Raw genomic sequence first — 27192 nt, 5'->3', positions numbered from 1 at the left:
ACTGTACTGGTTTCCTGATATTATACACCGGCTGCTCAAATCCTGAAGTCAGAATGAAACAGGAAGGTATTTATGCCTGGAATGGTACAATAAAAAGAAAAGTTACAGCTGTCTGCAGCTGGATATAGCTACAGTAGACTGGCTGCAAATTACAGGTCAAGCAACAGCTGCTGCGGAACACATCAAACACATCAAAAGTTATATTTGTCTTTGATTATTTTACATGTGATCTCTTGTGTAATGAAATATCTTTATTAGATTCACTTTGTTATCTTCTATATGACTTAGGTAAGGGCTTACAAATAGAAACTCCTTTATTTTCCAATTTATTGGTGAGGTATATGTACAGATTCTATAAGGTAACAGAAGTAAATCTGATGAATATGTACATAGTGTTAAAAATATATGAGACTATGTTGTAAGTAAGAATACTATAAAAATGTTAGCTGTAAATATAGTCAAGCTGGTACTTGGTGCAACAAACTGATTTAAAAATAGGCAATCTGCACAGAGAGGTTGGAATAGCATTCTTGTACACAAGAAAATATGGTTACTATGTCCTGTTCTTCTGGGTAGCTAAATTAATTTGCACTGGAATTTCAGTGTGCATATCCAAGGCTACACGCCTATTTTGTCTCCCATTTTTTGTAATTTGCAAATACTTTTCTAGGCCTGCCAAAGGGCATACTCCTCAAATTGTGAGCATTTAAGTAAGAAAATACAGCTAAAATTAAGTTTGAGCAGAAGTCATTTTACTATTTGGAGGGTTAATGGGCTATTTTGAGAGGTACAACAAATGAGGTTGTTATCAGGTTTTTTATTAGGTTGTGTATTTCACAGCGTTTATTGCATGTCCAAGACTGAAATTGTATGGTTTTTCTAATTGCTGTTTTTTTAAAACATCTTTTCAGTCTGGCATCCACTGCACATTGTTTGGTTCCCTATGGTGACTCAGCATCTTACGTAGCTCCTACCAAACACATTTGACTTCTCATGTAAATTGCAGTTGTTTTTATTGTTTTATTTAGAAAATTTCAGGGAAGCTCTTAGGCCAACTAATCAGCTATTAATCATTCAGAACTAAAACTTGTTTCCACAAAAAGTCAGAGACTGGAGACTAGATCTGTTCAGCAAAATTTCTTTGGAGCTACAGTAACTTCTATCCCTTACTGACATGAATCTGTGTTTTACCTTCATTGGAAGAGCATGGCTAACACAACTATTGAAACAATTTTAAAATGCTTTCCATTTTAACAGCAAAAGTAAACAATATTAAAGTGCTAATTTTAAATATTTCAACTTAAATAATCTCTACATATACAGATAAAACCCCAGGCAAGATGAGGTGGGCACAGAGCAGTCATGAATATGTAAAAAGTGGCACGTGAAACTGTAAGAGTACGATTTTGGAGATCTACTAATATACTTGTGTGATCAACCACTAAAAGTCTTCAAGTGTTACAGGACTTAAGATTTGTTGAAGCTTCCACTTGTTGCTAATTCATCTCAGCTATATCCATACTATTAAGGCTTTTAAGAAATCTCAAGTATTGATGAATGGTATGATGGTTTCAAGCCACTCCTCGTCAGTTGTACTTCCATGAAATAGTATTAGCTTTGGTGTGGTTATGTACTAGGGACACAAATCAGAATTTAACTCTCAGGTAGACATATATACTTCAAGGATATAGGAACTTATTTCACATTCACAAGCTTAAACTTAATCTGTTAAGGTACCAAGTGTCCTTCACTCCCATTAACATTAGTAAGCATCTGTAAAAATTCATTGTGCAGTGTAAAGCTAGTGCCATAATCTAAAACTCTTTTCATTTTAAGAGCCGTTAGCTTGGAGGGAAAATGTATACATACAGTATTCATAGAAAGTAGGAATGCCTTTCACGTACATAAGGACCTCTTGGTCCCATATAACCACTTTCGCCTGGAAATCCTGGATCACCTCTTGAGCCATTGCAGCCATCTAAACCATGCATGCCCCTGGGTCCTTCACTTCCTGGTAATCCCTGAAAGACAGTTTAATATTTATTAGCGATATACCATGATAAATAGGGAATTACTTTTTAAATTAACAGAACAGTTCAGAAACAAGTATCTCTGATCTGAAAAAGAGGACGCCTCACAGTGGTCCCAGCTTTATACTCTGTGCATTAGAAATGTTTTTATTGTGATCAATAGAATTTTTTTTCATTTATAACATGTTATAGGTATTTATATCTTTTTCTTTGATGCATAGCAAATATAACAGGGACAACACAGGTTAAGAAGGTCAGACTGAGCTCTCACTTGAGCAAAAAGTAATGTGCTATCATCTCAGAGAAAGCAGACTAACGTAATACCATCTTTCTTGTGGCTGTAAAGAAAAGCTGAAGACAGACACAGAAGTAATCTCAAGCAGCCTCTTATTTTTTGATTGACAGGATAAAACAAAGAAAACCAGGACACAGCTTGACTCAAGCACATAGTAATTGCAGAGATTAAGACTGTACATTGAAGAACTGAGGAAGTGATTTTCTGACCTAGCAAGAACTAACCAATGTCCAGATAGGAGTTAGTTCTACTGCAAATTAGACACCAGGCAATAGAAATGGTAAGATGATATTTCCATTGGAGAAAAATTATTTTCACAGAATTAAACATTTTTGTAAGGAACAAACAGTAATTTTGTCCCAATGTTGTTTTTCTTTTTTTTCGGGGAGGTGGGGGGGGCAGTTCTTCCTCCCATCTTTAAGGTTCTTCAAACCAATTTGTGGACACTTTTTAAATTAACATTTTTCATAAAGAGAGTACAGATTTCTTGGAAGCGCTTCTTTTTTGTGCTAAATTTTGGCCTCTACATTATCAAGACATTCTGGCAACAGTCCCATTGTCAAGTGTGGACAGCTGACAAGCAGATGCTGACACCCACTCAGTTTCTGGTTCTGTTTTCACTTTCAAAATTCAACATTTTAACTTTGTTTGATCCATATGAAACTAATAATAGCATAGGAGTTCAGTTCTAATAAACAGCATTTTTCAAAATACTGTATCTAAGGGATATGATCTTTCTTTTACCACACCCATTTCCACACTAAAGAAGATACTCAGAAAAGTATATAATCACATGCTTATAAAGATATATTTAGGACCCACTTTCCCTCTTCAGTCTCTATTCAGGTTAAAATTACTGGACTCTGTGGCTGCTTTTTTACCTGCAAGAGGACTACAACCAAAACCCAGAATGTATGAACGGAAAACTGTACATCATTTGAGATACTTTCAGAGATGGTAAGAATGCAGCAAGCAGACTACAGCCTGCTACAGAGCCTGACAAAATAAACTAATTGTTTTTAATCCTAGCAGTGACACATGCTGCATGGACATGTCTCCACCTTCACCGCCCCACCCCTGCATGAAAATTATGTACTTACCTCATTGTGATTTTGTGGAGTTTGTTACCAACAGTGAACACAGCTGAAGTTAACCTGGCTATTCTACATTTTTGCAAAACATATAATTCTGTAGGTGACATGATATCAACAGATATAAAGCCAAACATTTTATTTTGTGTATTATTCTGTTAGAGGAGTTGGTATGACTTTATATGAACCGTAATTTTTATAAAGCAATATCCATTCAATACGTACAGGAACACCATCTAAACCAGGAAATCCTGGGACTCCGGTTGGGCCCTAAAAGCAGGTGACATGAAAAAAAAAGTTACCAAGGTCATTAACTCTTAAAAAGAATCAAAACCAAAAATGTGACACTATATAGCAAGAAGCAAGAAACAGTCTTATTTGAAATATGAATCAAAAGCAGCAATTGTCGTAAATATCTGAAAAAATTCATACAGGCTTAGCAGGAGACCAGTGTCATGTAAAGGATGGTACAGTACAGGATAAATATCTAACTCTCATTCATTCTCCAAATATTATAAAATTACAGAGAAGGGGAAGTTGCCTATAATTTATAAATAAATTCTGTACATAAATTCACAACCCTGCTCCTGTTTTGATAATAGCAGTAGCACAATTTCCATTTACAACACTTACATTTCAGATATACTAGACAGATACTGACCTCAGTGATTTTGGTCATCCACTGAGATCAGTGGAACTAGACCATTAAAACTAATATAAAGTACCAAGAGCGAAGCACAGGGATTGTACAGCTATGAAAGCTATGGACCTGAAGTGCAACTTATAGTCCACAAGTGGTAATAAAATTTTGTTTAGTGTACAGCACTTTTAAAAGCACCATACTCCTCCTTCAGCTCCACGTTTCTCCCACAGCCCTCTTGGAGGTTAAAGAGGATGACATGGTACATAACAATCCAACTGGATCTGTTTCGTTTTATTTTGTATTTTCTGATAGTTCTAATTTTGCAATGCATAGCAAAAATCTGCTGAAACATTTTTTCAAGAGAGCTGTAATTAATTCCTGTGACAATTTTGTGTGAGCAAAAGTATAGTTGGGCAAATGCTTTTTGATCATTCAGCTTCTGTTTCACTTGCCAGTATTTAACATTACATATTGTATAGACCTAAAAGAACTGTCTGTGGTGTTTCCTACCTTATCACCTTTTTCTCCAGCTGGCCCAGGCTGCCCATTCTCACCTCTCTGTCCTTTTTCTCCTGGCAGACCAGCTGGTCCTGTAAATCCCAAGGACCCAATTGGGCCTTGAGCTCCCAGCTCACCAGGCTGACCCTGAAAAGAGTCCAAAGAAGTGAATGACTACTGCTGTAAAGCTCGCAGCAGGCAGCATTTCGGAGATGGCTGTATGAATAAAACAAGGCTTACAATGTATACATACTCACGATTCAAAAGCTTGCTGTACAGCCTGCAGGTCTGTTCATTGCATTAGATGCTATAGCAACACGACCTTCAAATTTAACAACTTGCTCAAGGTGATAATTTCTTTTCACCTTCATCAGGTCTCCAGCACTGCCTCGCTGAGATGCCTGGGATAAAATGCAAGTCTTCCTGGCTCTACCAAAGTGTCACTTTCTGCAAGCGTAAGACTCCGCTGAACATCCTATTTTTGCCACCAGAGAAGTGATGGCACATTTTAGACAAAAGAACTTCGTACACAATTAGAACAACTCAAGAGAGTTTCCTCTTGCTGTAAGCTAATTATCTTATTTTTTTCTAGCTCATGTATTTTTCATCATCACTCGGATCTTAATGCCTTATTTAAAAGTTCTGAAGTTTCCTGCATTAAAAAAATGATAGTTATTAGCCAACATATTTACAAAAAGTACCTATTTTAATAGATTGCGTTAAAATAGTTTGGGAGATTGCAAACTGTAATTTATCTGTCAATAGCTCTAAATGGAGTATCTGTACCTACTGTACTATACAGACCATCTCCATGGATTTCTATGAACTTTTCCAAGGTAATATATATTCTCCTGAAGTAAAAATACTTCCCATGCTAACTGGATTTGACAGTCAATAGCATTGGTGTGGAGTTGTTCTGGATTTTTTTGCCGGTTTTGTTCTGTGCTGCTAAAAAACTATTAAGTCATAGATTCAAAGTGCTGAATAAAGCAAGCTTTCTAATCAGATTTCACATGTGAGCTGTCTGCACTTTCACCCTACAGAATCTACATATTTACAAGTCTTTCTTTCTCTTACTCATCTTTTTCATTCTGTATCGTTATCTTTGTTTGGTTTTAACTTGTTTTGTTTCCCAGCTGAAGAACGTTTTGCTTTCTTTTCAGATTTCATCGATCAATTATACCACATTATTAAAAAAGAGAGCAAAATGGAGCCCCATGCATTCCTGAGGAAAGCATATGGCTCTAAGACCACTTGAGGGCAGTAAAGGATATTTCAGTACAACTTCCAGTCACAGAGATGACAGGCCATACATTTATTTCTGTGAACGGATTGAAGGAAAACGAAATGACAGAAACCAAAGGTGACGGTAAGCATATATGTTAGCTTCAGGAGTCAAATTACATTGAAGCAACAGAACTGAATTGCTTGCTTCTCAGTGTAAACATCTCACAGACTAAATCTGTCTGAACAAAACCTTGTGAATTGCAAGCTGGGGCCTAAATTTCATTTTATTTTTTCTCTGTGTCTTAAAATATGTCAGTAAAACCAGTGTGATTTGAAAGTTGGACATGAAGTACAGAAATGTATGGTATGCATCATTCAATCTAATTAGCAGAGAAACAGAATAATAAGAAGGTAATTTACTGCGTGCTTGGAACAGGAACATACTATAGGCTTATACAGACAGTACTGGAAGCAGGACTGTATCACCACTGGCCCTAAAGCTACGAACAGGTATTTAGTCCAGAGGCTAGGAAAAGAAGTCCTGCGCTTACAAATAAGGACTACCTGAAAAAGTATCCTCATGCAACTCATGTTCTATTTGTCTTTACTGGCTCCTCTCACTTAAACCTTGATCCTGCTTTCAGTGAAGTCACTGGCAAAAGTTCTGGGGTAGAATCAGCATGTTGTCCTCAGCAACGGTTACAATTTTCTTGATACCATAATTTGAGTAGTGTAAAACATTATGCAAATTAAAGGCTACTAGTATTAAAATCTGCTGATTCTGCATCCTTGATAACAATGAATGGACAGTCAGGAGGATTCTGGGTGTTTAATTTGAGTATTTGCTTGCATGAACAATTGTAGCCTGTCTATTGGCAGTGCCTTGCACATCCTCTGTTGTAAAACTGAATTTATTCATTTAAGTACTCTTAAAGCAGCTATTAAATCCTTTAAATACTTGATAAAAAGAGTGGGTAACCATTGTAATTAAAGCATAATTCTGAGTATAAGAAAAGTTAAATGAAGGAGACTAATGATATAGTAAAATACAACTGTTTGATCCATTCATGCTACTGGAAGCAGTATGTTTAGTACACTGAACTAGCTGTTAGCATGCAAAATGGAACGCTCATCAGCAGGAAAAAAATGTGTAAGATACTTCTCACTAATGCTCTAATGCCTTTGTCTTAACAATGCATTTTGTTGACATCAAGTTTCTGCAGCAACTTTAATATTTTTAATTCATAGTCTATATGCTCTGCATTCAATAGCAGAAAGAGAAAATTTTTCAAATTATGTTATATCCTTTGGACAGTGAAGAAACATGGTTTTGCTAGTACTCAGAAAAAAGCTGAGACACTATGAATTCTGTGGTAATTACCCATCATAATTAACCAATAAACACTTTCAGAACATGTAGTCCTTTAGGTTGATAAAAGGTCTTCATTAGTTGTTACCCTGTGATTTTAATTGACTCCATGGTTTATGTCCTCAGTAGAAGGTAATGAAGTCATAAAACAAAGTCACTGAATCCAGAATTCACAATGGGTTTGATAGCTGATACAACTTTAGCATGCCATGTGAAGCTGGTGGATTGTCTCTCTTTCTTTCAGCTCAAAGACTGATAATGACTGGGAGCTTTGTTAAGACCAAACTGATACCATGTCATAACACCTATTATCACATCTATTATTTGTGCCCATCCAATGTGACTACCACAGCATTACAGTCTCAGGACAGCTGTACAAATAAAGAGGATGAAGGTAGTCATGCTCATGTGGAAATGACAAATTAGCTCAGTTAAAATGAACAGAATATTATGCCTGCTCTGCCATCTGATGCCAATAAATTCCTTTAGGATTTCAATGCCTTGTTAATTGTCTAGGTCAGGAACTACCCATGCCAAGACTATGGTCTGTTATTTTAGCATATCCTGGGCTTGACCTGCAGTAAGAAACTCACTTTTGACAAAACAAGACTTTTTTTTTTTTTTTTTAATTAAGTATGTTTCATAAGACTAAGACTGCAAATACTTCAGAATCATGCAGCGAAACATTTAATACTGTCTGGAAAAGGCAATGGCCAAGGTTATTTGGAATTACTTTTTTTGGTCACCTGAGACACCAAAGAGCACCTTATTTTTTGAGTGCCCTGAGCACTTAATTGTCTGAAAGCACAATGTTTTAAAGGAGTCTTGATTAGAACTCAAAAAAACTGGTTCATGCTACTAGAGTGAATTCTGTCTTGCTTCTCATTATTGATGAAGTCAAAAGTCCAGTTATTGTCTTCAGTTAGGACAGTACCCTATGTTACAGGCTATGTGGATGTGCCCGTGATTTGTGAAGTGCATTTACCTTCTGTTCACATGAACAAAAATGAAAATGTCCAGCAACTCTACAGAATCAGATTGTAGGCAAATAATATAGTGCCCTTGTTCTTTCTGCACGAGACTCTGGCTTGTAACCAGTCTTTCTCATTTTACCAGCAGGACAGAGAAAGGGAGGAAAGCAAAGCAGTTTGGGGGCAAGAGAGGAGTGCACACAATTGCATTTACAGACAGATGTTTTCTTTTGCAATTTGCTTAGTGAGGTGGCAGCATCTGCTGCTACTCTAAGCTCCACCCATGTCGTCTCCCCTTTTGGTAGGGCAGGTCCGTTACTGAGCAAAGCCATAGGTTCCACGGCTTGTAGGGTTATCCATTCTGGGAAGTTTCCACTCCTCCACTCTTAACTGTGTAGGACTGGGACAAAAACCATTTTCACTGTAAGTCAAGGCTCCAAATTTTAACTTTATCAAGATCAGATAAATCTGAGAAAGCACACAACTTATCATTAAATCGCCTCTCTTGTCCTACCAGAGAAAAATTTTCCTGTGACTGTGGGTTAAACAATGAAGGGGGGCTCAGACTAGTATGTAGCATGTACTTTATTCTCAGTTTGTTCAGAAACAGCAGATCACATAATGACTTCTCAGGATTAGATAACTTCTTTTTTATAGTCATATTTTGAGCCGATTAAATATAATAGTAACTCTTGGTGCTTGACTTGTCTCAGCATCTGGATCACGCTGCAAAGTACTGGAAAACTTTGTGCTCTTTTCTCATATTTTTCAATGATTCACTATGCTACAGGAACATAATACCTGATGCTACTGCTTAGTATTCACAGTGATACTTCACAGAAGCACAACAAATCACAGAAGTGCTGAAAACATTTTTCACGGTGTACTTTGTTTTGTGTTTCAATTCTGTGGAACCATGAAAAAAAAGTATCTAATAAGCCAGTGGGTGTCGCTATTGTGTTAAACAAACACTGAACAAGACAGAATTTGGCACTGAAACTCTAAAAAACACTTAATGAGTGAAAGCAGAGCTCTGCAAATAGAGGAGCATTTGAAACCACAAGTAATTAACATCAGATTAGCTAATAAAATTAAGTTTTGCTCAGGTTCCCTTTATTGAAACAACTCACCAATTGGCAATTTTTGGTTGACTCAAATCTATGAGAAATAATGATTTTGCAGAGTCTTGTCTTACCTAATGTGGAAAAGCTTGCCAATCTGCAGCCCCTGAGAAAACCACTATTTTTAGTATGGTGGGACAGGAACCAGAAGTATTAAAGGAAAGAAAGATGCTCAAGAACAAAAGGAGGGATAATTTAACAAGATCAGAACACCTGAAAAATGTGGAAACATGTCTAATATGAAAAATGCTAATTTACAGATGCTGTAGCTGGCCATTGTATATGAAGAACAGCCTTAAAGAGACCTTATGGTGGGAGAATGGAGTGATCCTGTTCCTATTCCACATTCTGGTAAGCAGGTTCCATTTCCTACCAGTTCAAATACTAACCTCTGGAGCCAGAGAACTGCCTACTGCTCTGCTCAGTTATATAAAATAATGTGTGGTCTGCTTCAGTTATTGATTCAGGCGTCTCATTTCTCTAGGTCTGTTTTTCTGTGGTTCTCAGTGAATGTAAGTGAAAGGCAATAGAAATACTACAGAAAATAATCAGAAATACCACAGAAAATAATTGGTCTCAGGAACTTTTAAACTGTATCATAGCTAATATACTGGGAAAAATTATCAACAAGTATGAAGCAAATAGTGGGAGAGCTCTGGGATTCCTCAGTGTGAATACATCTCTGATAGTGGATTCAATTAAGCACAGGTGTTTGATATCAAATAGATGGATTTTACATACTCATTTCCTGAGTGTGCAGCTTGAAAATTCAAATATAAGTGCTGGATATACTATGTGAATGACAGGCTGCCATTGCATACTGATGTGCAAAAAAGTGTAATTTAATCAATGCCTCTTGCTCCCCAAAACAAACAGAATTTGCAGTTTCACAGTTAGTGAATCTTAAATGTGTTTACATTGTGCTGTAAATCAGACTCAGTTAACCCACAGGATCTACTAGGGAGATGTAAAAACCCACAAAATCTATTAGGGAGAGGTTGCAAGAGAAGTGATGCCAGAAGACAGACCTACTATACTGTTAAATTTCACCATTCTCACCCCACTGCCCTGAGGTATACCTCAGCTGACTTTCTAACTTACCCGTGACAACCAACTGACTTAGCATCTCTTGTGAAAGCTTACTCCTTACACCTCAAATGCCAAAAAATGTGAGACCCTTCGTTTAGATTTTTGTTTGCTAGGTTGTCTCCTACACTAGTATGAAAATAGGCCACTTGCTTCATCTGCAAAAGAACGAACATTGGTCTTGCTGACTTATATTTATTATTCACTTTGCTCCAGGCATTTCACATGATCTCATAGAAGCTAGATCAGGTTGGGTCATGAATAGATGCTTGCTTTCCAAATCTACTTAACTCTATAAACAAAGCCAAAGGAATTGAATGGGATCAAACTCTGGGGTCGCCACAGGACAGGTTTACAGTCGGTCAGTGCTAACTGCAAACATTTTTTTAACTATCTAAATTCTGTTAGAGCAGCCAGCATTTTTTGAGGCCTCTGATACCACACTGCAGGAGTTCAGGAAATTATTTCCCAAGTTAGAGAAAGAGGAGGAAATGGAGGAAAGGTTTCACTGTCTGTTGGACATATCAGGAGAAAATTAAAATCACACTTTATGGGAGACCAAAGAGAAGGAGGGGTAAAAACCCTAAAGCTATGAAGTTGTTGTTTGCCTCTAATTAAAAACATTGACTGCTACTGCCTACTGGAAGACCGTACATCTTGGCTGGAAGAGGCAGGAGAAAATCTTAATTGTTCTAGCCTGACACTAAAAATCACATAGAATGCTCACTGCTGCATATACTTTCACTAATGACATTCTCCCCTCGTTTATCTGTTCTATAGTTCTTAAATTAATATGTATAGTAGCACACAGGATGTGCAAAGAGATTTAACAGCACATTTTAATGGTGTCCTATAGAAGAAAGAGTCCTTTTGGCTTGTGACATGAGATCAAGAGATAAATACTATAATGTAAAACTAATTCCAGCAAGGCTGTAATCCCAATTAAAAAGAACTCGAACTTTCATTGTAATGTGGACAACTGTAATGATATCAGAAAGGGATATGCTACTCGTAATAGTGACATTTTTCAAACAGTGGTTTCTTGGTAATGAATAGTAGTGTAAATCTGTTTATAGTACAGTTATCTAAGGTTGAGAGAAATAAAAAACAACAGGTATACAAACTCTTTAAAACCCAATATAACAACCAATGCATAAGATTATTGGTTTTATGTAAATATTAAATAAAAGTTCAGCTATTGCTTCTACTTTTTTTCCAACTTGCCCAATTTCAGTACATTCAAGTATGGCCATGGCAGTTTCCTTTTCTTATTCCTATGGTCACCTTTCTACTTAAAACCTCAATGACCTTGTTAACTTAGAATGAAGAAGGCTTTCTATGTTGACATTTAAAAGATTTTCAAATGGACAACTAGAAGGAAAAGCCTTAATTCCCATTGCATTCACAGTCATTTGTACAGTTTTCTTACACTGTCCTGGTAACCACACCTTTAACTAATCATACTTAAACTGCATTCAATAAAATGGGTAGAAAGAAATGTAATTTTGCCAAAGACAGTAGGGCAAGATTTGAAGTCTTCAGAGTATGCTGCATTCCTGACACCCATTCTACTCAACTCATACACCTAAATATATTTAGAGTTTAATTTTACATGTCTATTCTCTTATTACCCTAGTTTTTTACTGTTTTAGTGAAGAAACATTAAGGATATGGGCTTACACAGCTTACAATGTTTTTAGTTTTACAAAATGTGAACATGCTTCCCTTGTCACTGGTAATTACAAATAAACAAAGTTGATTTATATCATCTTCAAGACTTTTGTTCTACCTTAATTTTAGTATAAATCTTTGTTATGGATTGACTGGTCTGCTCTAAACACAGAAACAACCTGTTTGTTCACTTCACTAGCTAAATTTCCAGTGACAATGCTTCCACTGAAGGTCTAAAATGGAAGGCAACATTCTAAAACCTGTAAAAGGGCAATGTCATCAAATACCTGTCATAGCGTTCTATATGTAAACAAAAATCCCTCAGATGAAACTAGTAACAATATTTTCCTCACAGTCCACTGACAAAGTGAAGCCCTTATCAGATGGGCACCCCTTAACTCTGAACCTATATAACTGCTGTTTTATCAGGAGATAGATACTCTGACTGCTCTAAAAATCTCCTTTTCATTAGTGTGTGGAGAAGGATGTAGGGAAGTAACCATCAGGATTGTGTGAAACAAACTGCTCTAGGTTCTTATGTAGATGTGTAAGTTGGACCAGCAGTGTCTATCTAGCACAAAGTCTGCATTATGATACAACATCGCATCTTTCCTATGGATAATAATTCCTACGTATTCCACCAAGTGTATAACAAATAATGCACTTTGTTAAACAGCCTCTCCCTCAGTGCACTTTTAAGAGAAGATAAAAGTTAACAGAAACTTTCCATTGAAACAGGAACTCTGGTAGTATTCAGCCAACAACAAAGATTAACATACAAATTGTCACGTTCCAGCTAGTCTAATGAAGGATTTGGTTGCAGTTCTTGGAAGAGTCTGAATAACATGTTTAATCAATTAATAATAGGTCTGACCTTGTGTGTTTCTACCACAGATGATACCTTAGCAGTACAATAATGAGACAATTTGCCCTTTCTCCCTGTAAGTCTTAGATTACCATGTTCAATGGAAGATCATGAAGGGAATACCCTACATCTGGCTCCCTGTGGTAAAAGAGATTTTAAAAAAAATAATAGATGGACTAGTCTACATATATCAATGTAATGCAGTACATATACTGATGCAGCTTACTCAGATGCTGCCTTTCTTATGCAGCCTCTGCAAAAACCAACTGCAGTATCAGGGGCTTAACAAAACCGTATAAAGACAGAATTTTGAGGGCTGCTACAAGGTTGGCTTTCCAGCTGGTTTGGATGAGATTACTGTTCCACTGCCTTTTGCCAGCAACTACATAAATTTTCTAGAAAGTTTTCGTGCTTTCAGCATGTTTGCTGAGGGGACCAACTCATTCTTAATTTTGACAGCTACCCTGTGCTGTCAAAATAGTGAAAAGGGAAAAAATATCATTCTAGGCAACCAGATTTATACTGTTGCCCTTATCTCAACTTCTTTACAGAGAAGGATTATTTAATAAACTGTACACTTTGAAATTTTAGGCTTGCATACTGTGTAAGGCCAGAGGTTTTCAATGATTATTTATTTCTTGCACTTTAAAAGACAGGATTGAGGAAGACATGAAGCTCTGAGGAACCAGCCTGGGAGAAGAATTCAGACAGAGAAGTAGATAAAGCAGATGTTTTGCATTCTAGGAAGCTAACAATAAGATAAACAAATCTTTTATTTTGTAATGGGTAGTCTCGGCAAAAGCTAGGAAAGCAAAGTTAGTGTGTCAGAGTGTACAAGCAAAACACATCAAAGTTTAGAAATCAACAGCATTATAGGATTATTATAGAAAATAATTCATCACCATACATTAGTACAGAAAATATTTGCAACAGTCTATCTGATGTGGTGTTTAGTTAAGCCATATTTAATGTAGGGTCTGATAAGTACTTTGATTTCTTGCTAGAGAGCTGGGTGGAGAGGAACCTAATGAAGTTCAAAAAAGGCATCGGGGGAGGAGCAGTCCCATGCACCAGCACGGGCTGGGGCTGACCTGTGGGGGGGCAGCTCTGCGGGGAAGGACCTGGGAGTGCTGGTGGGCAGCAAGGTGCCCATGGGCCAGCAGCGTGCCCGTGAGGCCAAGGTGGCCAGTGGGACCCTGGGGTGCACTGGGAGGGCCATGGCCAGCAGGTGGAGGGAGGTGATCCCCCCTCTGCTCTGCCCTGGTGAGGCACATCTGGAGTGCTGTGCCCAGTGCTGGGCTGCCCAGGTCAGGGGAGACTGGGAGCTACTGGAAAGGGTCCGGCAGAGGGCTATGGAGATAGTGAGGGGACTGGAGCATCTCCCTTATGAGAAGAGGCTGAGAGAGCTGGATCTGTTTAGCCTGAAGAAGAGAAGACTGAGGGCATCTTATCAATGCACAAAAATACCTTAAGGATGAGTGTCAAGAGGCTGGGGCCAGGCTCTTTTCAGTGGTGCCCCGCGACAGGACAAGGGGCACAGAAAGTTCCTTCTGAGTATGAGGCAGAACTTCTTTACCTTGAGGGTGACAGAGCACTGGAACAGGCTGCCCAGAGAGGCTGCAGAGTCTCCCATGGAGATGCTCAAAACCCACCTGGACATGATCCTGTGCTACTTTATCTAGGTGAACCTGGTTTATTAGGGGGTTGGACTAGATAATCTCCAGAGGTCCCTTCCAATCCCAACTATTGTGTGATTCTGTGATATTGATTAACGGAAATGATTGCATGAAATATAAATTCATTTTAAATTGGAGACACTTTAACCATCAGTGTGTGCATACATATTTCAGAGCTGTTTCAGATAATGGTACAATTCTCAGATTTACATTTTCATAGTAACATTTAATTTATTTTTAAATGTTATTACACTTCTGTTTGGCACTTAGGTCCAGATCCTTGGAATTACGTAGAAAACGAACTGCAAATGTGTGAGCTATCGTTCACTTTATCTGTGGTGGGGAGGACAGCTTAGGATGGAGCCACAACGACTGTGGTGGGCATGTATTATTGACTGATTATGGGCATGTAATTCAGAACTTCAAGGCTACTGAGAGAGAACCAGAATCAGGGAAATTTCCTCTAGCTTCAAAGTCAGTTGTTTTTAAATTGCACTTCAGATCAGGTTTTTGGTATCCAAATCAGTCTATTCAGTACTGCTGAGAGACACTGCAATGCTGCTAGTCAAAATACTTTTCCTGGAATGCCCTTTTGTTAACACAGTGTTACAGAGATAGACGTATCCTAGGCCCCTATTATGAAAATCCTACAGCATGGGGGACTTTGGTTAGACATAATCCTGGAGGATTTGGATAGGATCAAGGACACCAGAGCAGTGATCATGACACAGCAAAGCATAAAGCTAACAGCAGAAGCACAGGAAGGAAAAGGTGTGTCTTGCTTTTGTGGCAACTCAGGTTGTACACAAACAAATGGGGCATGCAGGTCTTCTAGAAACTGATCCAACATGTTCAAGCTTTCTAACCCTAAGCTTTAACATTAGCACTTTGAAAGAAAATAATTTCCATCACTAACTGACAATGTTTAAGTTGTTCACTAATCAGGACATGTATCTAAATAAGTCCTGCCCTCATATAACATTTAAACTGTTATCACTATATAGATATGTATTTCAGAAAGAACAGACAAGATAATTGAAATATGGTACAGTGATGACTAGTTTAACAAATAGCAACATGCACAGTTACTAATTTTAGTGTATAACATGAAAATGCCTTGACTTCATTCAGTGTTTTACAATTATTTACAAGGCAAAAACAATCCAGATTTTTTTAATATACTTAGTGCGATAAGCTAGTAATATAAAAGTCTGCAAGCTTTTCCAGAATCACCTAACCCAAATAAGAAACACCTAAGTTCTCATAAAACTAGTAAATGGCATAGACATTCTCTTTTAACTAACCTCTAAGTAGAAAATGAGCATAGATCTCTAAACTTAATATATTATTAAGAATGACCTTTGTCTAACTACTAGGCTGATCTCAAAGAATTCTTAACACAAAAAGGGCACCACAATTATTACAAACCTAATTTACAAGCAAACTTGGTTACAAACAATCTTAACTTCCTTCAATGACAGTTGTACTTTGTACCAGTGAGAGAATTATGCTAGTTTGCTATATTCAGACTTGTTTCTGTCTAAATATTGATTTATGTCAACCATATTGATTTTAAAGTACAGCAATGTGCACAAAATGAACAGTATTTACAACACTGATTATCACTACTTCTAATCGTCACTTACCCTTGATCCTTTTTCTGGAAAGCACCGACAAACTGAACAATCCTGTCCCGCACATGGGTCAATATATGCATATCCTCCCTAAAAATTAAAAGTTTATGGATTTATCAGTGTGCAACAGACAACAATCACTTCATCAAATATTGTCAACTGGACATATTATCCAATTAGATGATTTATAAGGCAAAAGCTCTTGCTACCCTTGCATAACCGCAGAGCAATTTCCTTCTGATGAAGAAACTTGGCATAGCAGCAAACATCAGAATATCATGTAGATCTTCAGCTTGACATATATGAACATTTTCCAATGCTTGCTTAATAGAAGAATGCAAACATCAATACTACATCTGAGATCCTCCTAACATACTTGGACCTCTCATCAGCATAAACATGCTGGCAAAGGAGAAGCAATAAGCAAAAGCTTATTACTGTTGCTGTAGAAGGTGAAAGACATTACCTACAAGTTATGTTAAGTAATGCTAAATATTACAGCTAAATACAATTAAGGAAATAGACTTCATCTAGAAAAAAAATTAACAGACTCAGATTTTCATTTGTAATAATATGAAATTTGTAACTCATCACATTAGGTTAGGAGATCGTTTAACTACAATTAATAATAAAAGGCAAAACAGGCTGAAGAGCAACAAGCCCACTCAGCAATAAAGCCTTGTATTCAATTCTTGTCAAATGAAAAGAAGAAGTATGTGCATGGTATTATTACGCATTGCCTACCATTAATTTACCTATTTCTTGTATTGAAACTTTCTGTCATTGTCCTCTTAATAGCAAAGAGGTGACTACTTTGTTCCATCAGGTTGCAATGAGGAAAAAAAGCATATTTTAGGAGAAATGAAAACAAAATGAAATGTAAATTCAGTAGATTTATTCTATGGTAAGTGAACAGGATTTTATTATTTTCTATTCCCTGAAATATAGTATTAAACATATACCAATTATACACACCATATGTATTTATAAACTCAGATGGTAGGAATGTCCACTAGGTGACATTATTTTTTCAGCAAAATTGTGTAAATTATCAAAGTCCTTTAGAAAAGTATGACAAGGACTTAAAAGACTTAAGAATAATTTAGGTAAACAAGTAAATAGTGATAACATGAAAATATTTGCTCAGTGTGGATTTCATTTTTATCAAGGTCAACATTGTTTTGTTACTGGTTTTAATAACCAACAGAACACCACAGGTTCATACTTTTTCAAGGAGAAAACACTGACAAATATTAGATAAGGAGGAACAAATCTGTTCTTTCTATCTACAATATTTTTAGAATATCTGGTACTCCCAAACCTCAGAACAAGAAGGTATGACAGTATCTCTCACAGATTGCTTCTCTTTCACACACTGGATTTCCCATGAAATTACTAATCTACTCCACACTAGTCTCTCACCTAGTTATTAAAAACTTGCCTCTACTGGAATGTCAGTGGAATGCAAGTTTCTAATAACACATAAGCTGTTACCCTTTGTTCTAATTGAACACACTTATTTTTAAAAAACTTTAAATTTTCAACAGTTCATTGAAAAAGGGATGACTTGGAGTGGGATGGGAATCAACAAAAAGCTTTTAAATATTTGAAAGAAACTGAGGGCACGGCAAACAGGTTAATATGGAGGACAGTACAGAGAGGAAAATAAAGTAGATATTGAGACTATATGACATATGAAATTTTGGCTTCAGAGATGGGAATGTACAGGGAGGCCAGTTTAAGATCTAGACTAACGTACAGGGAAGGGCTTGAAAGCTAATGTTTAATATATGCTATAATGTAAAGCCATTGAAGGGACTTCATGAGGAAGGAGACAGACTCAGTGCACAAGAGAATACAAGAGAATTTTAATGTGCGGCTTTCCAAAAGCATCTAAAGATGCCAGAGTTAGAATCTAGAAGAATCCAAAAGACAAAATCACAAAATAGTTAGGCTGAGCAACAGGAACAGAAAGTGAGAACTGCAGAAATACTGAAAGAAACATCACAGTTTTCCCACAGAAATATAGGTCATTTTGGTGTATGTAGTGTTACTTTTTTGAACTACACCATCATATCTATTACCTATCTAAAGTATGTATCAATGTCACTTACCCCGTCAATTTCTTGTGCTGAAAAAACAATCAGAAGCCACCTAATTGAAAAAAAGGAGAAAGCTAAATTAAAACTAAACTTCTACCATCCACCCTTCACAAAAACATAGCCTCTAAGTAGTAAGAAATGTGTATTAACACGATTAAGTACTGTTTGGGGTGATTATATAGTAAAAGAGTATATTTATAAGGGGTATGCACCGTCAGGAAATGGTCAGCACATGCTATGTATATTTGTCTTTTTGGATTTGTGAGTACAAACAGATAGGCATGAATAAGACCATGTAAGAGTTCTTGTAACTTCCCCCTTATAAGCTATTTCCAATCCCACAATTAGGAATGGCCAGAGAGAAAACATCCTAGACAGATTTCTCCACAAACACCATCGGGTGAAGATTGCGCAGAGCTAGAGGTGATCTGCATCTGCCCCCAAATGAATTAGCAGATGCTCTTTTCTTTCGCTCGGAGAGAGGGAGAGAGAGAGAAAAGGCAGGGAGCAAAGCAGTACTCAAACTAGCCACAACTCCAGAGCAGCTGCTGGGGAAGCCCAGCTCCATGCCAGCCATTGCTAGTGATCAATTATAAAGTTGAAATCATGTCTTTTTTGTTTTAATTTATTCTCGTTTTTTGAATGTAGAAATCATAAGGTAGCCCAAAATTTCTTCAGCAATACTGGAAATAACCATTATTATTGTTAATACTAACATGATCATTAATGAGAGCTAAGGTGCTCACTCATTATATGAAGTGATAAAATAAATACAGCCATTATATATAGACTACTGTGTATTTATCCTCCAGGCTATAGTGAAGTCTGTATCAAAATTACTCCAACCCTGCAAATATTTAGGCATTTAGTAAATTTTCCCAAAGTCCTATTGATATCAACCTCTATTTTTTCTTTGTTATTCACATGGCCAACTCTTTGGAGTTGAGAACTGTGCCAGCAAACTGATGATTACTTCCCCTGACTATTAATTATTCATAGATTCAAACTGCAAATTATATAACCTGCACACGCACTGATATATACTGATAAACACTGACAAATCTAACATATTTTAGCCATTTCCATACCTTTACTTTATATGTTTTTTAAACCCATGTTGCCTGCTACTTTTTTTCAATCACAGATTTTACAGAAACAAAATATTTATGAAAATAATTAGTGGTAACTGAAGACAGAAGCTCATACTTGCTTCTAAAGTTAAACAAGGTAAATGAGAAACAAAGGACTGATAAAACAATACGAGACTGCCAGATGATCAGCTATAGCAGAAATGGTAGAGAAGTTTTGTGCATCCCAGTAGTTCATACTTTAATGCATCAAATAAGAAAGGATTTAACTTCACAGGGACATTTAAATCAGGTAGCAGAAAATAGCATGTTTATTCTGTGATTGTTACTAATTTAAGGCCATTTTTGCTTCTAACCTTCTGAACCTGAAGACAGTCTCTTAAATATTTTTTTTCCTGTATCAACATTGGCCAGGGGTGAGTATTTTTCATTTAAGAAAATGTCAAGTTCTTATGAAGCCCTTGCACAACTGAAATGGACATCTCATAATGACATTCTTGATACATGGTGCTGCAATCTTCCCCTTTTCCAGTCATATAGAGCAGGCATGTATTCGCCATATTAATCTCTGTCATTTCAAAATCCCTGCCTCCTGAAGCCAAACAGATGTTGCCTATGTACTCCAATCAGTACAAGACTGTAAAGGGTAACTCACAAATAATGCAGGAAAAAAGGCAAGAAGAGCTACCCTTGGAGAGGTGGCTGGGATAGAAGGCTGCTACAATGGGGAAAAACTGAAAAACAAGGACCCTGCGTTTACATAAACCAAATAAACATGAAAAAGACACTGGAGAGAGTTCAGGTATATTAGCACAACACAAGACCACCTAGCAGCGAGGGTGTCAGGTTCAAGCAAGGTACATTTGCTGGGCCAAGTTCCCAGCTAGAAAAGCATAATATCACATTCCTAAAAAGCCCAGTGCATGAAGTTTTATAAAGAAGGAATAGTGGATTGACTTTGCCTGGAAGATGTCATTGAGATAGAATCACTGATCCCACACCACTCTGAAAATTCCAGGCCATGGTGATCCTAATCTCCTAAGGATCATTTTCCTCCAGAAAGAACTCCTGCCACAGCTGCTAGGAAGTATTTCCATCATAGTCTGTAAAAGTTTTTTTCATGCCTTTTAATAATTCTCCCTCATCTACAAAATTATTCTGAGACAGGCAATCAGGTTTGAATTGTTCATTACTTTTCTCCAAACATATTCATCACTAGAATGTAGAAATATCTTTCCTCCTAAAACAGACTCAGAATTATAGTTCCTGCTTCCTACTATTTAAATAGTGTAGTAACTGAAATTTAAATGGTATAAACTTATAGACCAGCAATCAAAATCAAATAATACAACAAATTATCATATAGGCTTATCAAATTTATGACAGGCTACAAATAATTTAACTGGTTATTTCTTATTACTGTTAAATTGATAGCTAAGAATGTATCTCAGTGACTCTAGTAAAAAAATTTAGTGATCTGTAAAACTCACCAGGCAGCTGTGATAAGCCACGTAATCCGTTCAAACGAATCCTTTGTTAATGCCATTCACACTGATTGAGGATCTGTATATGCAGCACTTTTTATTTCTTCCTTTTTTCTTTTTTTTTTAAACAGCAGGTCTTCTCTTTCCTTCTGTTTGTGGATGGTCTATAAACACTGTTCCATATTGTTGTTGTTGTTTCCCCTCTGAACCTGTTTATATTAAAAAAAACATTTGATGGACAAACATGAATAATTACTGGATAACCAAAATATGTCTTAATCATTTACATATGTCATACTGCACAGCTTTATGTTGGCATTACATTATATTATTCATATTCAGGCTGCGTTTTATTTTTTCAGCAACTCAATTATTTCAAGGGGACTATATATGAATTTTTACAGATCAACATAAAAGGGTACAAGATTTCAGCCTATTATAAAGTACATTAATAATATAAATAAAATAAGCAAGATTGTGAGGCAATACAATACTGCAGGGACAGATAGCCTCAAATGGAAAATTGTAGCCAGTCATAAAGTGTTAGACTTTTCAGAAATTTGTTCCTGTTGCCCACTATCCATATCATTATTTAATTATCCAAACAGCTTCTGAAGATGAAGAAGAAATTGAAATTGGGTACATTTGCTTTATTATTAGCAGAAAACCTTTTATTTTCAAATTAAAATCCATTTTGATCCAAGCCATTGATACAGTTTGAAGTCATACTTAATGCATGATTTGAAGACTTAAACCATTCTGCTTGCTATTTCGTCATGGCTACGTAAAACCTATCTTTTTCTTAACAAGCTTCCAACAGTTTGAAGTGTTCAGCAGCCAATGCAATCGTATAAGGACTACAAAGTGTTATTTAGATTGATATATCGAATTGATCTATGTTTTACAATTTGTAGTAATCACAACGGTTACTTCAATAGAATACTTGCCTAATTCAAAAGAAAATAAAATATCCCCAGCATAACACACTCAATACCACCAAAGGAATAGGTTTTATACAAGCATCACCAAACCTCAGTTCATAAAATTCTCAAAAGACAGCAGGGGAAAAGCTGGCACTATAATATAATCTACACATTAGGTTTCTAGACAAGGACCAAGAAGACAGACAACTTCATTCTTAGAGTGTCTGATAAAATAAGACCACGAGACATGAGCCATAGTTGGAGGCAGACACACAACTACAGTTATCGAGATATGAAAAATTAGAGAAGACCTAACTATAGCCTCATTACATCCAAAGAAACCAACATCATGTATAGCAAGACCACTGAAGCTGCAAAGTCAAGGATTCAGAAGTTAGGAAATAAAAATTAGGGTTCTGTGCTCAATTTTAATGTGGTTCTTTTATGCATATGGTTAGGATAGTAATTTTAGGTATAAGAACATACATGCTGTTTTGCATAGGACTTCTGTCTCATTCATGATGGATATATTCCATGCTCTTTTCATCCTTTCCTTAAGCCCTATTTTTTCTTTTACAGTGGCCTATGAAATTTTGTACTTTTTACTAAACTCATACAGCTATAATGTTTCCCATAAAAATATTCCTTATCTGCAAAAAGAGAAAATATTGTTATCCTGGTTTTACCATAGAGAACTGAGAAAACAAAATCAAAGCTAAAATCATTAAGTATAAGTTACTGTGAAAAAAGTCAAACTTTAATTTCTTTCAGCTTTCAATTGGTTTCTAGTGTTAAGGTTGACCTCTCTGTTGTTCATGCACTGGTGGGGTTTTTTTCTCCCTAAGTACTTCTACAGATAGCTGCAGGTAGATGTTTTGACACAACTGATGTTAAGCCTGCCTGGCCAGCTGTTTTGCCAGACAAGGACATCTCTCTGAGTTTGTAGCTCACTGAAGATATTATGGATTACAACAATATCAGCAACAGTACTATGCATCAAGGTTTCATACACTTTCTTTGGATGGTTGCCATCAATTATGGCAGTAACAAGCAGGAGAGAGAACATCAATGGCCGATCTTACCTTTGTTCCAGCTCCACGTTACTTTGAAGTCATATATCTGTGTCCTAGAAACTCACATAAAGGCATATATGCTTTTATGTGACAATCTCATAATGCAACATTACTTGCTCTTTCTCAAGTATAGCACACAACTACCATCCAGTTGGGCCACACTATATAGCAGCCAGCAGCTCAGGGTCTGTGAAATAGGTGGTACCAGGTTATGCTCATGAAAGGCTTTCGGTTTTTAGTTCATGAGTAGTTCCGAAATACATTTATATACATATATTATATTGCTGTATATTGTTGCTTTTTCTGTATAATTTTTATAAAACCTATAACATGGGATTTCCTGTACAGCATTCCTGAACACTACCGATAAAAGTAAGACCACAGTGGCTGGCCTGGCCAACACCCTTTCTAAGTTCGTGCCACCTCAGAATAGTACTTTATTTGGTGAGATGTTACTTTAAAGATGCAGTACTTCTGTCAGTGACATAAATGTGATAAACTTTACATATCGCTAACACTTTACAAATCACATTTCCATTCAGAAAACCTTTATATTGTGATAAGCTATGCGGAAAGCCTGGGGAGAAACATTCATCACCTATTTCTCACTGGTTTACATCTATGCAGTGGGGCAGCACTTTGTCCTTTCTGGGACTTCTTGGTCTCCGCTGTCTCATTAAGAAAACACTGGAGAGAGAGAAAAGCGTTGCTGAAAGGAAAACACGGCGGGCAGCGCCCGGGAGCGCCCGGCCAGCGTTGAGATGGCGCGGAGGGCCCGGGCTGCGGCCGGCGCTCCCCGGCACCGCCTCACACACGCACCCGGCGCTGTCGCCCCGCTCCCGGCCGGTGTAACCGGCCCGTTCTCCCCCGCCGGGCCGCTGCCGACGGGCCCAGGCCGTGTCCCTGCCCGGGCGGGTCCCCGCTCCCGCCGCGCAGCCCCAAGGCTGTTCGGGCGGCGCCCGCCACCTGCGCCCTCACGGCGGCGGGGGAGAAGCAGGCGGGGGACGGAGGCAACCCGGTAACCTGGGACACCCCCAGCTGTCCCGGAGCGGCGCTGCCCCCCTCAGCGAGCTGCTCAGCCCCGGCAGGCGCCGAGACCAGGCGGGACGGCCCATGACGAACACCAGGTACTGTCGCCCAGGGCTGCCCTTCCGTGGCGCTCACCTCAGCTCCCAGGCGGGAAAGCCCCCGGCTCCTCGCTCACTCCATGCCCGCCGAGGACGGACGGCGGCTGACCGGCAGTGCCCGAGGCAGGAGACGCGGGGGGAGAGGAGAGGGGAGGAGAGGGGTGGCCCGGCCGGCCCCGCCCCGCCCCGGCCCCCGTGCCCATCCCAGGGCGCCGGGAGCGGGTGCGAAGCAGCAGCAGCCCCTAGGCCAAAAGCCGCGGGCGGGCGGGGGGCAGAGTCCGAGCGCCCCAGGCCGAGCTCCGCGGGACGCCGCGCAGGCAACGCCGGGCGCGGGGATGGCCGGCAGGGGCTGCCCCAGCCGCCTGGCGCCGCTGCTGCTGCTCGCCCTGCTCTGGCCGGGCCGCGCCGCGACGGCCGAGGTGAGTGAGCGCGGGGCGGAGGGGCCGGGGTGGCGCGGCGGGACGGCGGCGGCTGCGGCAGCGTCACCTGGGGCAGAGCGGGGCGAGCACCTGGCCCCCTCCGCCGGCACGTTGGCAAGTTGCGAGGAAGATGGGGTGAATTTATTGTATTTACAACGGTACGCCTCACCCGCGCCGGGTACCTCGCAGCCGGGCACGGCGAGGTGAGGTACCGTTACCCCTGCGCCGCTGCCAGGCAGGGATAAGCGCGGGCGGGGAGGCCCCAGCGCAGGGCGCTTCGTCACCGCTCGCCTCAGGTGCGAAGGGGAAGCACAGCGCGGCGGCAGCCTGGCCGGGGTGAGGGTGCTCCCTGCGGGGATGGGGGGCTCCGTCCCGCCGTGAGCACGGAAGGCGGCCCCGGAGGCCTGTCCCACGGGCAGCGCGTCGCTCTGCAGGGGCAGTGGATGTGGCGAGGACAGGGCGGTGCTGGGTGCGGATGGTCTCTGAGGTAAATGCGCTCAGAAGCAGCGCTCACCGGCCGAACCACCTGTGCTGCCTTCGTTACAAACTCGATTTACAGTTTGTCTTTCAGGTTTAATGAGTGTGCGTCACCGTTTGGTCCATAAATTGTACTGTAGTCATTGCCGTTCCTTTCTCCTCTGTCTGGTTTTAACATTTGGATTGTACGTTCCTAACTGGGAGATGAGCAGTCATCTGTGAGTGTAAATCGGTCGGTGTAGCTCTTAACGTTTCTGGCAGCTACCGAACAGAAATCTGCCAGTTTCAGTAAATTTCGGATAGACATCAAACACAGGAAACTGCCAGTTTCAGTAAATTTCAAGTTCTGTTTCTCCCATAATAGTCAACAATGTTAATTTCTCCTCACATGTGTGAGTAAAGCTCTAATGCAGTGCATCAGAATTTTTTACTGCCTATCAAAATGTTTTGCAGTTCAAGGAAAAAAAAAAAATCTACTTTGTTATTCTGCTGTAATTAACTGAAGCAGACTAATTAGTAGTAATGTTTCTTCTGAAATACTGTAGCTTTTTCACTTGCCCATCCTGGGTAAAGTGTCTGGAAACAGCATAAGCACCTCACCAAACATGTTTTTCTTTCATGGCACTCTGACTAAATTGCAGTCAAGTTTAGTCATTTAACAAAGATCTAATTGTTTTGTTTGTAATGGAATTAAAATACCTCTTGGTTATTATGTAGAACAGAGGTACCAGACCTATTTGCAAAGTACGTGTTTTCTGCAGAGTTGTTTCAGGCTCTGCCTAGATCTGATCTTTGCTGTAAAAGCCAGATGTGGAAGAGGAATAAACTCAAGACCAGCTTCTGACCTAGTTTGTTGTTCTTTATTCCATTCTTCTCTTCCTCTGCTGGTACCTCCCATTTATTGCCCTTGTTTCTCCTAAGAGGTGGACATCATCAGATGTGCTTCTGGATAGCTGTTAACAAGTGCAGGCTGTGTACCAGGCATTCCTCCCCCCGTCCCCCTGAAACACACACTCATACTTTTTCTAAGCCTCTATTCCGGCTTGATCTTGTTGATCTTGTCACCCTGTTTCGTGTTTTTACCTACAAAGGAAGGGAAAAGGAGGTGTATCAACAAGTAAGACCTCGCATATGGCCCAGTAAAGCATTTCAACACTTTTTAGCAACCTCGGTAGAATCCCTGCACTTGTCTTTACAGAGTTTCACCAAGTGATTTTGGTTTGACACAATTAGATATGGATGCATCCGTGTTGTTACATTTTTTGCTTTATCCTGCGGTTGCTTTTATATAGGTTGCTTAAAAATTTTTTTAGTATCTTCCCATTAATTGCAAGGGAAGTTAAATCTCAGATTTGCTTTAGAAGCTTTTCCAAACTCAGCTCTGTAGCTATTTCCTTTTTGATCACCAAAGCACTTTGAAAATCCATGAGTAAATATAAGTGGATCATCTATATGCAAATTCCTTAGTTTTTCCTTTGTTAAGTTATATTTTTGAAAAATAAACATCTGAAATTGTTATTGTTGGACATGATGTTTTTTAAGATCTTTTCCAACATAAACAATTCTATGATTCTGGATATTTGCCAGACTCACACATTAGTTCATTAGCAGCCTTTCTGCTTAAGGTAAATTACAAAGCTCTGAGATACTAGTTTTGTAGAGTGTTGTTGTTACTAGATCCTTTTTTATACTTAAGTCTTAAACACAGGATTTGGGATGGTAGGAAGTGTCTTCTACAGAAAACTTGTTGTTCAAGCAAAGTTTGAATATGACCTACAAATTCAGTGGTGCTCAGAAAATTCAACAGATCTCATGTTGTTTGAGATTAGTTCAAACTAGATTGGGACAGATAACTGAAATCAGTTTAAGTTTCAGATATCGTAATTTCTATTCTTGTATGAAAATGCTGATATTTTCAAAAGAGAAAGTCTAATAACTTTCTAGATTATGAAGCAAATCAAAACTTTTAAAACAGTTTAAATAAAAATCCTAATTAAATATTAGTGCTAATGTTAATTGACATGAAATGATTGATCAGTAAATCATTGCATCTTGGCTGGACTGTCCATTGCAAAGAAATTGGTATTGTTTGTGTTTTAAAATTGTGCTAGACTTTCATATGAAAATAAATTGATATTTGATCAGCAAAATTTTTCTGTCTGCATAAATTCAAAAATGTTTCAACATAGAAAAGTTTTAAGTGTATGTCTCTTTAAGTAGTTTATTCTAATTATTATTTTTATTATTATAGAAGACAAGCAAGGAAGTCATTCATTTGTGCCTGCTGATGTCTTTACAGCAAATTTTGGTCCTTGCAGCCAT

At 38.5% G+C, this 27192-nt stretch overlaps 2 protein-coding genes across 2 annotated transcripts in view; one reads left to right on the top strand and one right to left on the bottom strand.

Annotated features, from left to right (window-relative positions):
- Nucleotides 1-24080, bottom strand: part of COL4A4 (collagen type IV alpha 4 chain) — an 82424-nt gene extending 58344 nt beyond the window's left edge. Inside the window, exons 1-7 of the mRNA XM_056358478.1 lie at nucleotides 24012-24080; nucleotides 20858-21060; nucleotides 18292-18331; nucleotides 16190-16267; nucleotides 4570-4704; nucleotides 3642-3686; nucleotides 1905-2021 (exon numbers count right to left, since the gene is read on the bottom strand). Coding sequence (XP_056214453.1) covers nucleotides 1905-2021; nucleotides 3642-3686; nucleotides 4570-4704; nucleotides 16190-16267; nucleotides 18292-18331; nucleotides 20858-20913 — 471 coding nt within the window. The 5' untranslated portion in view covers nucleotides 20914-21060; nucleotides 24012-24080. The remainder of the gene's footprint in view (nucleotides 1-1904; nucleotides 2022-3641; nucleotides 3687-4569; nucleotides 4705-16189; nucleotides 16268-18291; nucleotides 18332-20857; nucleotides 21061-24011) is intronic.
- A 109-nt stretch (nucleotides 24081-24189) lies between these two features.
- COL4A3 (collagen type IV alpha 3 chain) overlaps nucleotides 24190-27192 on the top strand; it is a 68099-nt gene continuing 65096 nt past the window's right edge. The window contains exon 1 of the mRNA XM_056358455.1: nucleotides 24190-24393. Coding sequence (XP_056214430.1) covers nucleotides 24310-24393 — 84 coding nt within the window. The 5' untranslated portion in view covers nucleotides 24190-24309. The remainder of the gene's footprint in view (nucleotides 24394-27192) is intronic.

The sequence above is a fragment of the Falco biarmicus genome, chromosome 13 (genome assembly GCF_023638135.1).
Source record: "Falco biarmicus isolate bFalBia1 chromosome 13, bFalBia1.pri, whole genome shotgun sequence".
Classification (NCBI taxonomy): domain Eukaryota; kingdom Metazoa; phylum Chordata; class Aves; order Falconiformes; family Falconidae; genus Falco; species Falco biarmicus.
Note: the sequence above shows the minus strand (reverse complement) of the source record. Positions and strands in the feature narration are given on the sequence as shown.